This window comes from Camelus dromedarius, chromosome 9, assembly GCF_036321535.1.
Source record: "Camelus dromedarius isolate mCamDro1 chromosome 9, mCamDro1.pat, whole genome shotgun sequence".
Taxonomy (NCBI): Eukaryota; Metazoa; Chordata; class Mammalia; order Artiodactyla; family Camelidae; genus Camelus; species Camelus dromedarius.
This window is the reverse complement of record NC_087444.1, coordinates 65405391-65419797: the sequence shown is the minus strand read 5'-3', so window position 1 is coordinate 65419797 and position 14407 is coordinate 65405391. Positions and strand designations below refer to the sequence as shown.

At 51.8% G+C, this 14407-nt stretch overlaps 1 protein-coding gene across 1 annotated transcript; it reads right to left on the bottom strand.

Moving 5' to 3' along the window:
• Positions 1-2823: 2823 nt before the first annotated feature.
• SDHAF1 (succinate dehydrogenase complex assembly factor 1) lies at positions 2824-3934 on the bottom strand. The gene has a single exon (XM_010978857.3). The coding sequence runs from the start codon at positions 3844-3846 to the stop codon at positions 3490-3492; it is 357 nt and encodes a 118-aa protein (XP_010977159.2). The 5' UTR covers positions 3847-3934; the 3' UTR covers positions 2824-3489.
• Between the last annotated feature and the right edge of the window lie 10473 nt (positions 3935-14407).

The following is a 14407-nucleotide window of genomic DNA, read 5'->3' as shown; positions in this document are numbered from 1 at the left end:
ACATGGGAAGGCCAGTGTGGCTGGAGCATGAATGGTGGAGTGGGCGACTGGAGAGAGGTAAGGTGAAAGAGACAATGGAGACAGATCAGGTGGACTGTGGACCACAGTGAGGACTTCTAGTCTGCATGAGATGGGCACGGGAGGGTTTTTGGTTGTTGTTTTTTCAACTTTCATTCTGGGAATTTTTGAACTTGTACAAAAGGGGAAGGAACAGCATTACAAGTCCTTGTGGACTCATCACTGACTCTGATCATTAGCGACTCAGGGCACCTCTCAGGTGCCCACTCCCCTCTTCCTAGATTACTTTGAAGCCAGTTCTAGATACCATATCCTTTTTTTCACCAACAATTCAAGGAGTGTCTCCAGAAGATCAATTTTGTTTTAAAACCCAGTCACAACACTCCTATCACTGTAAAGACAATTCCAGTCATTCCTCCACATCATCATCCCTCAGATGTCGCTGTCGGAGGGAGCTGAGCAGGAGAGGTGGGAACTCATGGGTGTGCCTGGTGACTCCTCATGGGGTACTGTGAGTGTCCCAGAATTCCCCAAGGCCCATGGCTCCTGGTCATTGTCTTGGCCCCTTTGGGACCACTGAGTTTGTGACCCAAGACAAGGACATATTCTAGTGACCTGTCATTCCTAATAGGGTGGAGATCAGAATCTGTAAGGGAGAGCAGATGTTATTATTTCCAAGTTCAGAAATTTAATTGAAATTGATGGCTAAGTCTATGAAGAAGTTATGTACAGAAGTTAATAAAGTCTCAGAAAATACAGGCTTTCCTTTTCTCAAATCTCTTGAAAAAATGTGCCCTCTGTACAAAGATCTCTGGTGCTCAAAGATAAATGACCAGTGACACATTGATATGACCATTGTCTATTTTGTTTTTTGTAACTTTTAGTTTTGTTTCAAGTTATTGAAAAGTTTTAAGACTAGTACTACAAACCCCCATACACCCTTCACCCACATTCACCAATTGTTAACATTTTACCTCATGGGCTTCACCACTCGGTCTCACTGATATGTATGTGCACATATTTTTGGAACCATTTGAGAGTAACTATACTTCAGCGTACAGTTCTTAAGATCAAGGGCATCCTCTTACGCAACTAGAGTACAATTACGAGAATTAGGAAATGTAGTAACTCAATTCATTCAATGACGGCTGTCCCTCACAAGCTTCCGTTTGCTCCTGAGGCCATTAACCCACCTCACATAACTCAAGAAAGCCCTCAAGCAGAAGAGCAGAGTTGCAGGGGCTCAGAGTAGGAAGCTGGCAGCCTCTAGAGAACACTCTTGTGCAGCTACAAGTGAACACAAATAGGCAGGAGGGTTATGGGGTTGGGACATTATCATCTGCTGCCACATGTATTTCACTATATCATCATAACAGCCACATGAGGGAGGCACAATTAGCACGCCCATTTTGCAGATAAGGGTGTTGAGGCACAAAGAGGTTAAATCACTTGCCTGTGATCATGTAATCAGTAAGCGTTGGAACTGGGGTTTAAATCCAGGCATTCCATTTCCAGAGTCTATAATCACTGCTCACTCACCTACAATCTCCTCCCTCAAATCGGGCATTCTCCTCCCCCATCCTCTTTACCAGGCAAACTCCATTCACTGGTAATACCCAGGTGAATGTCTCCCTTCCTGACCAGGATGCCCGGCCCCAGTGGGAACTCGATCACGGCTTGCAGCCCTGCCAGAAGCTCCCATCCTGGAGTTTATTAGGGCTCAAGATCTTGGAGTCAGAAGTGAGCAAGACGGGGAAAAAAAAACAGAAGTGAGGAAGAGGGAGATTAAAGGTGGAGACGTAATGGGGGTGAGATGGGTAGGACTCAACCCCATTACCCACTTTCAAGACTCTGATTTTCACTCTGAAATGGAGCCAGGCCAGGAGTAACTGCATCACCCTGCTGAAAAACAGGCTGCGAGAGATGAACGTGGCTGCGGAGGTCTGAGTACCAACCAGAGACAAAGCTGAAGTAGAAGCCACATGCACAAACCTCACAGCCTGTGCTCTGGGCACTCCAAGTCCCAGCTGGGCCCCTGCATTTCTCCCTTTTGTCCACTCCAGGCCTCTACCCACACTGGTCCTCCTGCTTAAAAGTCTATCCCTACCTTCTGGCAAACACCTTATAATTCTTCACATTTCAATTCCACCTTATAACTATTCGAGTACCTCCTCCCCCACTGGGATTGGGGCAGAGATTGTTTCTCATCTGTCCATCCTCCCTTTGGTCCAAGGTCTGGGCTCCTTTCCTAAGGCCTTCCTCCTCCTCTCAACTGCATCTTGCTAAGAATTCAACTGCTTTCCATTTATTTAACAGACATGGGTGCAAATACAGCTGAGGGCTGCAAAATGCAGTACCCCAGAGAATGTCTAGAGCAGGTCCATGTGAGGACATGGGAGGAGGTATGCCTGTGGCCCATGGGTCTCTCTCTCCTCCCCTACCCCTGGGCGTTGCTAGCAAAAATCTCAGCCTATAGCTGAGGCTGGACTCAGTCAGGTTTGAGGGCCCCGCCACTGCCTCAGGGATTACCAGCCAGGCCTCCTCTGCTCTATCATTTCCTCTCCTGCTTCACTACTCTCCATTAAGGAGTCAACTGGGGCATCTTTGGGGTCAAGCCAGGGTGGGTTCCCTCCATGGGTCTGCTCAGGAGAACTATGCTGCTCCAACCAATCTGCCAATCTAGAGGCTCCAGAGGGGGAAGAGACAGCTCCCCACACCCATCCCCTCCCAGAGGGTCACTTCTTGGTATGTTGGGGGGGGACACTTCAAAAACCCCCAAACACATTAAGACCACCAAAAGGGAAGTAAGCAAATCCCCAATTTTATTCCCTTTGTCCAACAGTCCTGAGCAGGAAAGTGGGCAGGAGTTGCGGCTCCCCCTCAGAACCATCATGTAGAGGTCTTGAGGAGGTCTTTAATTGATTAGCTGAAGTGAAAGAACCCTAGCCCCTTCCTCACTGGTCCAAGTTTGTCACAATGGGGCAAAGGTTTTTCTAAGGGGGATTCCAGACTTCTCATCCTCCATCAGGGCATCTTTTCAAACTCCTCAGCAAAAAGTCTGTTCTTTTCAGAGTTAAATACAGGAGAAGGGAGTTTCCTTGAGGAACCAGGAGTAGGTATGTTCTCAGGAGTCAAGAGAGGGGCATGTCAGTTTCTTTCTGTCCAACAGCCGGGCGTCCCGGCTCCCCAGGCCTGAGGGTAAGTAGCTCTCAGCTTGAGAGTCCAGCCAGCCGGCGACCCAGGCCGCCCCCAGCCTTCATGGGGAAGTTTGACCCGTTACCATACATCGGGCAAGGTCGGGCATCTCTCGCCATCGGACCCTTCATCATCAAGAAGGCTCTCCACTATCCCCAGTCTGTCGATCTAGTCTCTTAAGACCGCTCACCTTCCATCAGGCGGGTTCCCTGGTCCCCCCACGCAGTCAGGCGGGCCCCTCGTTCCCCTGGGCAATCGGGCGAGCCCTTCTGCCAGTCACCGTCCTTCGGACGGGGTCTCCGGTGCCCCCATGCTGTCAAGCGGTCTCCTTGGACCGTCATCAACGTCAGGCGGAGTCCCTGGGGTTCCCGCGCCACGGGTCTCCTCGATCGGTTCCCCCAAACGCACGAAGGCGCCTATGGCCTTGGCGTGGCCGGAGCGGAGCAGCTGGAGCTGGCGGCGCCCGCGGCGGTACAGGTACTCAATGCGCAGTACGTCGGAGCGTGGCAGGCTGGCGTGCTGCCGGAATTCGGCCCGCACCCGCGCCTCGGCGCCCGGCTTCCCGCGCCCGGCGCGCAGTAGTTCGCGGTACAGGCTCAGAACTTGTCTCTGCAGCCGGCTGGGGCGACTCATGGTTACAGCTGGGCCGCGGGCGCACACAGTCAACGCGTCACAAAGTCGTGCGGCAGCACTGTTGGGAAAAGCGGCGTTGCAAGGCAACAGGCACTTCCGCCTCCTGCTATGAGGCACCGTCGCGTCCCATTGGCTGTCGCTGTAGTTGCATCACAATGTCGCGAATAAGGGGCGGGGCCTCTGAATTACTGGCCCGCCCAACAGGGAATAGGTGTCCTTGTGAGGACAGTAGTTCTGAGGCGGTCAGACTCTAAGGTTTGGGGTCGGAAGGAAACAGGGTGTCCTGACTTAACTCCCGGGTCCTGGGAGAGAGAGAAGACAGGCACAAGCATGTTTTTTGCCACGTTATTTATTAAAGCCATCTCCGTGCGTTCTCACCCCCGGGGCAGGTGTGCGTTGAGGGTCCCAACCCTGGGGACGCACAGAGGGACGATGTCAGGCGCTGAAGCGTTGGGTCATAGCCAGCACTACAAGCTCAGTGCTGTAGGAAGACGAGCATAGAGAGATGGTGTGGGCTGCAATCCCCTAAAGGCAGCCTGTAGCGCAGGGAGCTGGGCTAGTAGCGCCCTCTGCCGATGTGAGTCGGACCCGGGGGTAGGAGAGGGAGGGGCCTCACCAGCTGTTGAAGCCCCAAGTCCAGCATGCTTGGGACACGTCGACTAGGCTGGCACCCCGGTGTCCTCCAGGGAATATCAGGTCATCCGTCGCAATTCGTTGTAGTCCCCACAGGATACGCGGAGGCATCCTCGTAGCACTGGGGAGGCCCGCAAGGCCATGGCCCCTTTGGGCCCTACCAGCACCTGGAGCGTAGGGGACCTCGCTTAGCTTGCGACCACGCCTCCGCACACCTGGCCAGCGAGCTGCGTGGGGCGTCAGTTCCTTTGTGGAGAGTGGAGGCGGGTCAGGGGCTGGGATGAGGGCCGGAGTCCGGGAGTCAAAGGGGAACTCAGAAACCACTGTGAATCCCGCCCGCCCGTGTCTCTATCAGAAATGCATATTCGTCTGGGGGAAGGGTATAGCTCAGAGATCGAGCGCATGCATAGCATGCAGGACTTCCTGGGTTCAATCTCCAGTACCTCCATTTAAAAAAAAAAAAACAACACCAAAAAACCAAAAAACATAAACCTAATTACCTCCTGCCCCCAAAGAAATAGATTTTTAAAAAATAAAAATAAATGCATATTCAGGTCTTTGCTAGAGGAATAAGTTCTGAGATTTTCTTCAAAATCCTCCAACACAAACAAAACAAAAAGAGTGGGAGGGAAAGATGCCTTAAAGCAAGAATGGCAAAATATTTGTAACCATAATGGGGTTTCATAACACTCTTCTCTCTTCTTTTGTGACGCTTGAAATTTTCTATAATGAACACTTTCTTAAAAGGAAGCTTGAGAGAGAAAAAAAGCTTTTAGAATCTGTCATATCTCTCTCACCTGTGTCTTCATAATCTAATAACCATTTACTGAGCACATACTCTGTTCCAGGCACTATTCCAAGGGCTTTATAAATATTTATCTTATAATGTGTAACACAGTATGTTAACATAATATGCAATATAATAGAATGCAATTGATTTTTTAATATATTGTCACCTAATTTATATTTTATGTAATACATTTATTTTAAAATAGTGACTATTTAAGGTAGTTTATTAAACATTTAATATTTTAAGTGATATTAAATCCTCACCAACACTCTGACAATCTAGATCTGCAGCACCATATGCCTTCTGCCTCCTAGGAAACTAGGGCCAGAAAAGTAACATAGCCTGTCTAGGTTTACATAGTTGTTAAGTGGCAGAGTCAGGTTTTTGAAACCTAGGGGTCTGACTTCATGACCTGTGTTTTTAGCCACTCTGCTATCTATACTGCCTCTCCAAAAAATAATATAAAAGTGGCTGCTAGAGCTATCACAGCTTATACTTGTTGAGTACTTATGCCAAGCCTCTTACTTTATCTTCACAGCTACCCTATGCAGTGGGTAGTGTTATCACCACTTTTAGTGGATGAGGAAACAGGCATAGAGACTGAGTCACTTACCCAAAGTTACACTAGAATTCTAAGAAACATAGTCGGAGTCTCTTGACCCTCTAGCCAAAGGCTCTGGCTTAGCTTACCTGCTAGGTTGTGGCAGATACCCAAGCAGTTCTCTTGCTGGTCCATTCCCCCATTCCTACAAGTAGCCTTGAACTCACAGGTGATTCTATTTCTCATCATGGGATTTCAAGTTTGTTTTCCCCTTATAATTACTACCCATTTTGCCTGCCTGGATTCTAGTTCTTCTGTGGCTCTCCTGCTTCCGTGTTCCTTGGGGACCCAGGGATCTCTACCCTGGCATCTTTCCCTGCTGGGTTTCCAACCTCTCCTTGTCTGGCTTCTTCCCATTAGCACTTAAACATCCCCAAGTTTCTCCCATCTCAATAACAACAACAACAACAACAACAACAACAACAACAACAACAACAACAACAATGATAAATCAGCTCTAAGATACTCTGCCTCTTCCTAGCTGATCTTTTTTCTCCCCTTTCTGCATAGACATCTTGTCAAGAGAGGGGTCTATGCCTGCTGTCTGTACTTGTCTCATTCCTCAGCCCTGCAGTCCAGGAGATGACCTCTTGATGTGATTCCTTAAATCACCAACAGCCTCCTTGGTCCTAACTCCACAGACATTTAGTGGGATATTTTATACTCATTAGTTGACTTTTACCGCAGCCCCAAGTGTAGCTTCTCCCTTTTTCTGGCCTTGTCTTACAGTTCTCCTCCTTGCTCTCTTTCCCAGCTTAATGTCAGGTCTCAGCTCATTTGTCATCTCCTTCAGAAGGCCTTGACTGATCCCCTAAACTGGAGGTACTGCCTCTGGGTTCCCACAGCCTGCCTATTCAAGCCCTGATCACTCCAACATGTGCTGCCCTATTATAGCTCTGGTCACTCAGTCAGTAGTTTCCAGGAGTTCAGCAGCTCTCATGTCAAGGTGGGGTCAGCGGGTCCTGAGAAGTCCAGGGTGAGGTTTATGTGGGGTCTAGAGGGTCACGGGAGATCAGGGCAAGGACATTTAGTCAGTGGAGGTCAATGTGAGATCAGAGGATTATGGGAGAACAGTTCTACATGAAAAGGGTATGGAAGGTCAGTGAGGGGTTAAGAGGCCCCTGAGATCAGTGCTAGGTTACACAAAGGTCTTGGCTGGAATTGAGGTAGCCCTTTACTCATATTTCCCAATTGGGTCCCACAGCTGCACAGCCATCTCTGAAGCTGATGATCATTTGTGGTTGGGAGCAGTGCAGCCAGGACAGTCTGGGAAGTCAGAAATTACATGGAACCAGTCAGGATCTTGGGGCCTAGAACCAACCAATGTGGCTAGCTCACAGGCACAGGGTGTGATAGGCATGGGTGTGAGCCCACTGAAGCCATCAAAGGTGGTGAAGAGGCCCCCAGGTGCTAGATCGAAAAAGTGACAATTGCTAGCCTCTATAGAATTGGCCGCCTGGAGGCATCATGATGCCATTCTAAGTCTTCTGATGAGAAAATGATTCTTTTGATTGTTATTGATGCTTTATTGTTTGAGCCATGGCTATATAACCTACCCCATCCCCAAAGTGGGTTCACAGTTTTGAAGGCACTAGCCTGCTGTGAGTACCTTTTGCCCAGCAAAGTAATAGAGCTACCTCTTTTCTTCTAAGCTCCAAGACCCAGTCCCTGAGTTATTTGGCTCATCAGGGACAGGGGTGGAACTTTCGGCAACAACAACACTGTACATCCTCACCCAGGATGCAACCTATGGTTTGTGGGCAAGAAAAGGGCTGGCACTGAAGGCCTTGGCCATGTAAGCACATACAGCACTCTTGGCAGTCAGGCCGGACCAATGCCTCCCCAATCTGCAGAGACAAAGACTCAATATCGGGTCCAAAAAGCCATCATAAACATGAATGGACAAACAATGAAGCACCTGTGTAGCACATATCACAGACAAAGGACTAATTTCCCTAAATATGTAAAGAGTTCCTAGAAATCAAAAACAAAAAGACCAACAACACAATATTTTTTTCTCCTTTTTCAACAACACAATATTTTTAAAATGGGCAAAGGCTATTCAGAAAGTTAATAAAAAAGGAAATAGAAATGTTTCTTAGATATATGAAAAGATGCTCAACCTCCTAATAAGACATACAAATTAAAAATCTATTGAGATGTTTTGTGTGTCTATGCAGAACAGACAGCCCCAGCTGTAGGCTCGGAGGTAATGGCCACGAAAGAAGGACAGTGATTCCAGAATTCCGTCCAGCTACAGAGAGGGCATGGGGGGTGGGAGAACAGCCAGGGAAGGGAGTATTGGCAGTCAGCAGACATTCTTGGAACTGTCAATGAAGGATCAGAGAGAGATCAAGGAGAACATTCATTAGGGATCAAAAGAGAATTCAGTGGGAAGTCAATGGAGGCTAAATGGGGGGTCACCAAAGGATCCAATGGGGGATCAATGATAGAGTGACTGAACGGTCAGAATTAAAGAGAGGTCAATGGACAATCAATGAAGGTGGTAAAAAAAAGAATGATTAGGGAGTCAGTGGGAAAAGTCAGTGAGGAATCAAAGGGAGGATCAAGAAGAGGGCAAATGGAGAAAGTGAAATGAGTCACTGAAGATCAAGAGAAGGCTTTGGGTGGAACAAGGGGTGCTGCTCAACTGGAGGGTAAATGAGGGTGGAGTTAGAAGGTGAGTCGATGAATTAATGAGACACTATGAAAGGCTCAATGGATGAGATAATGAGTCAAAGAGGCTCAGCTGGGTAACAGAAAAGCCTGAGAATTCAATGGAGGAGTCAGTATCAACAGGAAGCTCAATAGCAAGATCTGCAGTGGTGTAAGTGGGGGCATTAATGGGCCAGTCATGGATCACTGGGAGTGTCAATTAGATAGCTCAGCACAGATCAGTGGGGTAACAGTGTGGGGTGGGGTCAACAGGGCAGTAAACAGGGTTAATGGGTGAGTCAATATAACAGTAGTAGGATCAGTTGGGGAGGGGCAATGGGTTAATGGGATATTAAAAGGGGGGTGAAAGAGAGGGTCAATGGGGAGGTCAGGGCTGAGCCGGTGGGTTAAAGGGGAATCAATCAGGGAGTCAATGGAAGACTCAATGGAGAGTTAATGGGAGGGTAGTAGGAGTCTCAAGGGTGGTTAAGCATGAACAAGTCAGAGTCAGTGGAAGGAGTCGACAAGCAAGTCAGTGAGAAGGAGGGTCAGTAACCACCGGTAAGGGATAAATAGGGCCACTAGGGAATTGGAGTGGACATATTTGAGGACCAGTGGGAGAGGCAGTAAAAGAGGCATCAACAGGAAAAGAAGGGTCACTATGGGTTATCTGAGAATAGTGGGGACAGTGAGGGATGGTGGGTCAGTGTGGGCCTTTGGAACCTCCCCTAGAAGTAGTTGAGATCTTTCAGACTCACATCTAGCCTCAGAGCATAGGCTGAGGGGGTCAGGTCCTTGGGCAGCCACATGGCCACAGAAGTGGGGTCAAATTGAGGCTGAAGGGCTCAAAGTTGGCATGGGCTGTGTCACAGAGACCTGCCAGGTGGTAGACGCAGGAACCAGGGAATTCACAGTGGGTTCCTCCAAATGTGTGGAAGTGGAAGTCTCCAGTGGCAGTGCAGACCAGTGGCTCCTCCAGGGTGGTGGTGCTGGGTGGGGGCTGGGCTAACAGGTAGTGATGCCAGCCACCTGTGGCAGCCTTGCAGCGACCACAGCCCTTCTCAGGCCAGCAGCCGGTAGACTGCTCACCAGGGCCCCAGGGGCTGGGCAGTGGCAGTTCTGAATACAGTTGTCTGTCCAGAAAGTGCAGCATTGGCACAGGAAGCAGGAGCAGTGGCACGGAGCACACATCAACCCTCCAGCAGCGAAGAGCAGGCAGGCACTGGCAGGTAGGGGCACAGGGGTGGCTACAGTGCTCTGGGGCTGAGGGATTGGCACATGTGGCTGGATGCGCAGAGACACATGGGAAAAAGCAGGAATTTGTCAGGCACTGGGGACTGGGGCCAAGGACCAATGATGGGGAACCAGCAGTGGGGCCACCGGGCTCAGGGCAGGGGCCAAGGTGGCTGAGGGGGAGAACAAGGGTCAGGGACCTATTAGTTGCAGGAGTCTGGGTCACCAGTCCCCTCCTTCCCAAGACCCAGAGGTCACGCCTCTATCTCTGACGCCTCAGACCACAGCCCTGCTTACCTTGCAGTAGAGCCTAGGAGTCCATCTGTGATGCCACAGACCTCCTCCGTAAGGCAGCTGAAGGGAACACAAGCCAGGCGCCCTCCAGGGCTGCACACTGGCACCAGCCGTCTGGCAGGCAGCCACATAGGCTTGCAGGCAGGCCACAGAGCACTTTGTGGTTCCTGAGGGCACAGCCCATGTTGACCACAGAGGTCTGGAAGAAGGGCTCCGGCGGCAGGCATGCGTGGCAGGGCGCCAGCAGGCCGCTGGGCTCACACGGAAGGCCACAGGTGCTGTGTCTGGGCTCTTGTCCTTGGTGGCTGCTGGATAGCTGGCATCTGGGCAGGGATGCAGTGCAGGCCTAGGCCTTGGCTGCTGCAGGTTACCTGTCGAAGTCGCCACAGAGGCTGTGCACCCGCCCCTGTCAGTGCAAGGACAGGCAGCCGAAGGTCAGTGGTGGGGGTCAGGGACTGGGGAGAATCAAGGAGAAGAGGGGTTGGCAGTGGTGTGGGGAGAGTGTGCGGAGGCTAAGAGAGGTGGTGTGCTGGAACACGGGGAGAGTGGAGAGGGAGGGGAAGAGGGAGAGGAGGGATGTGGGGGCGAAGTAAAGGGGGAGAGGGAGTCAAGGCGGAAGGGGCAATCACGGCAGCTCTTGGGAGTGGGTACTGAAGAGTAGGAAGAAGACCAGGAAAGGTGTGGGAGGAGGTGTGTGGAGGTTAGAAGAGGGGAAGGAAAATGAGGGGAGGCGAGTGGTGGGGTGGGCACGGGGGTGTAGGATAGAGGGAGTATTCCTATTTGGGGACAAGGGAGAGACCTAGATGGCATCTGTGGGCCTGGGGGATCAGGAGGTGGCAATGGAGGGCTGGAGAGCCAGGGAAGATGTTGGGACAGGAGGAGGGGAGAGGATGCGAGGCAGGAGGAAAGGCAGAGGTGAGAGAAGGGCACGCAGGGAAGGAAGGTGGGCAAGCAGGGACTGGGGTTGGGGATGCCAGGTGGGAGTTGGGGAAGAGGTAACGGTAATCATGGAGCATGGAGGGCACCCGGAGACCCAGGCAGAGGAAAAGAGACCTGGAGATGAAGATGCGGGGGGTGGGAGAGACAGGTGGGGTGGGCATACTGGGGTGAAGAGAAGTGGGGGAGGGAAGTGGGAGAAACAGAGAGCCTGGGCAGTATGGAGAAGGGACATGTGGACCCAGCTGTTGGGAGAGGGGCTGAAAGGAGAAAGGGAAGGAAGAGAGGGAGGAGGAGGTGGAGAATAGAGAAGGAAGAAGGAAAAGAGAGTGGAAATGAGGGTGATGGGGGGAGGAAGGCCTCAGTGGGGGGTAGGCAGAGATTGGACCGCCAGAACAGAGACTGGATGGTAGCTGAAAGGAGGTAAAGAGGGGGTGGGATCTCACCTTGACGCATCCCTGGTCCAGGAGGAAGCGGTGGAGCAGCACGCGGTGGAGTTCAGGCATCCATGAGCCGTTTTCCAGCACTACCTTGAAGGGCCACGTACCCGAAGGCGACATTTCTCTGTGCCCACCAATGAATAGGTGCAGGCGTTGGGGAGGTGGAAGGTGGTGCCCTCGAAGTTGCGGTAATGGAGCCTGCCTGGGGCAAGGCAGAGATCAGGGCCATCCATCCTGCTTGGCACAGTTTGCAGGCCATCTGGCCGCCAGGTGGCAGTGGCAGCAGCGGCTGTGTGCGGAGTGAAGGGCGGGCAGCGGCGCCGGCGCAGCTCAGCACAAAGCCCGCTTCGCACACGCAGCCCTCGTAGCCCTGGAGGCAGCACCCGCGATCCTCGCAGCCGGGTGGCCGCTCCTGTCCTGCGAAAGTGTCTGGGCAGCTCGGAGCACACAGTGTGTAGTGTGAGTGTGTGCGGCAAAGCAAGCCTGCGAGGAGTAGGAATGGAGGGTTACTTGATGGCAAGTGGCTGCTGGAGTCTCACCCTCACCTCTAGGGCTGGGCTGCGACATCTGGGGCCTTGCAGGGGTAAGGGATGGAAAGATTGACTTGGGCAGAGCTGAAGCTAACTTTGAAATGGGTAAAGACCAGGTAGCTAACCATGAATCAGAAGCACAGTTAATCCCTAAGGGTTTGGGATGGGTAAGGGTTTGGGGGCTGGACCATGAACAGGTCTGAGTTTCTGAAGAGGTAAGGGTTGAAGGGCTGGACCATAATCAGGGCTAAGAAGTAGGAAGGATAAGAGCCAGGGGAAGGACTTTCGTCTGAGATGGGTTGACACTTTTGGATGGGCAAAGTATGAGGTCCCCGACCATGACGGGGAGTGGAGAAGTGGTTGGAGGCTGGCACTGTGGGAAGTATGGGTCTCAAGGACTAAATTGTGTGTGGCAGGTGGGGGGTGGGGAGGCTGGCACACTGAGATGGGCAACAAGGAGCTGAACTGGGGTCAGGAGTGGGTCAGAGAGGAGAGGCTGGACCGAGGCCCTGGACACTCACTGCACAGGCTCAATTTCTGCCAGGGGAAGACCTGGCTGCCCAGCAGCTGGCAAGTTTCACAGTAGACAGTTAGCATCTAGCAGGGTACAGTGCCCAGGCATACATCCACCATGCAATCTTGGACATAGGGGTTGGGGCAAGCAGTTTACAGCACAGTCAGAAGGGCCCCAGTGGGGCCAAGAGGATGTCACATATGTAGACAAAGTGGGCTGGGGTGCTGGTGGTTGGCAGGGTGACACAGGATGGTAGCAGTGGCAGCATCTTGCCAGCAGCATCCAGGTACCCAGCGCGGGAACCCACCAAGAAACTATGGCCGAAGGCCCAGGCCAATGCATCCTCAGGCAGCTTGGTGCCCCCTAGAGTGGAGGCTTTGCAGCCCCCAGCCCCAGCAATCCTCACCTCACATAGTAAAGTTTCTGTCTTCAGAAACCAGAAGTCCCTTCTCCAGAACATAAAAGTCAAGCCATGGGACATGAAACCCTCACTGCAGACCCTGGAGTCTTCACTGCCTAGAGGACTTTTCCATCCACCAAATCTAGGAATCTTGCCTTTTAGAACTGCGTAATTCTGGACCCCAGAAACTATGTCTTCACTTTCAGGACCCACAGACTCCAACTCCAAGACCCAGGTGTTCCAGTCCTCAGAACCCAGAAGCCCCACCCCTAGGGTGGAGGAGTCTCCACCCTCAGACCCAAGAAGCCCTGGCTCCAGAGCCTCAGCAGTCCCATCCCTAAGGCCCGAGGCCATCCCACCCCAGGGACTCTGAGCTTTGCCCCAGGAATCAACTCTAGTATCAAGGAATGTCCCCTCTAGTTTCCAGAGTCCCTTTCACCAGCAGCCCATAGCCCTTTACTTCTAAGGCTCACTCAAGGCAACCAGCCTGGAATTTCCAGGGGTGGACGCTGATACTCAGGTGCTGACAAGCAGGCATATAGACCTGGAGGGCCACGCAAAGCCCAAGTTGGTAGTTGGGGAAGAGACAGATTGACAGGTCCAAGCACTGCAGCTGGACTCAAAGAGTGTAGGCTGCAGCAGATAATCGCAGTGGCCTGATGACCTGTTCAGAGTTCCTAGGACAGCACAGGGCCCTGGGGTCTCTGGTTGGGGTGCGGGCTGGGCACAGGAAGCATCCCAGAGGGTGTGGCATGGGGTAGCAGGTGGCTGCAGGGCCCAATTGCACAAGAAGACACGAGGCTTGGGACCTCCCACATCTTCGGGAGTTTCCCAGTTGAAGTTCCCGCACAGGCCTGCCATGTGTGCACGTTAGCTGCTGGTCATTTGCAGAGACCACATGTGCTGCCAGTTGGTGACGAGGCACAGTTCGGGTGGCTCTTGTTTCAGATTTGCCTCTGCTCATAATTTAGAGCTGTGAGGGTACAACCACAGCTGCCCATCACTCAGGGTCACTGGCTGCCACAGCCACTGCTGGGCAGGGCGACCCAAGAGCCAGAGTCACCAGAAAGGCTGTATTCCTAAGCATTTGAGGAGGGGTGAGGGTTGGAAGCTGAGGGGGTTGAATGTTGGGGTACTGAGTGAGTGGGGGCTTCAAGGTCTCATCCTCAGCCACTAACCAAAAGTCTTGTTTCCACACCCAGATGTGTCCTCACGCAAAACTCAAAAGTCTTTCTCTGAGGAATCCAGATAAGTTATTTCCACTAAGGAGCTAGGACTGCCCACTTCCTCCAGTTCATAGGAAAGCCTTCAGCCAGAACTCAAATGTCTTTCCCACAATTACCAAGAGCCTCTGCTAAGAGCTTCCAAATCAGATGGTATCTCCCTTCTCTCAATCCATGATTTCCTTTGTTATCCTCTATCCCCCAGAAGGTTTCCAACCCACCTTTTAGTCTCCCTCACTGCCTCCATCCTGGCCCAACCCCCATCATCTCCTGCCAGGACTACTGCAGCAAACCTCCTCACTGGTCTCCCAG

Excerpts from the sequence above, each read along its gene's own strand:
- SDHAF1 (XM_010978857.3), bottom strand. The coding sequence starts at position 3,846 with ATGAGTCGCCCCAGCCGGCTGCAGAGACAAGTTCTGAGCCTGTACCGC.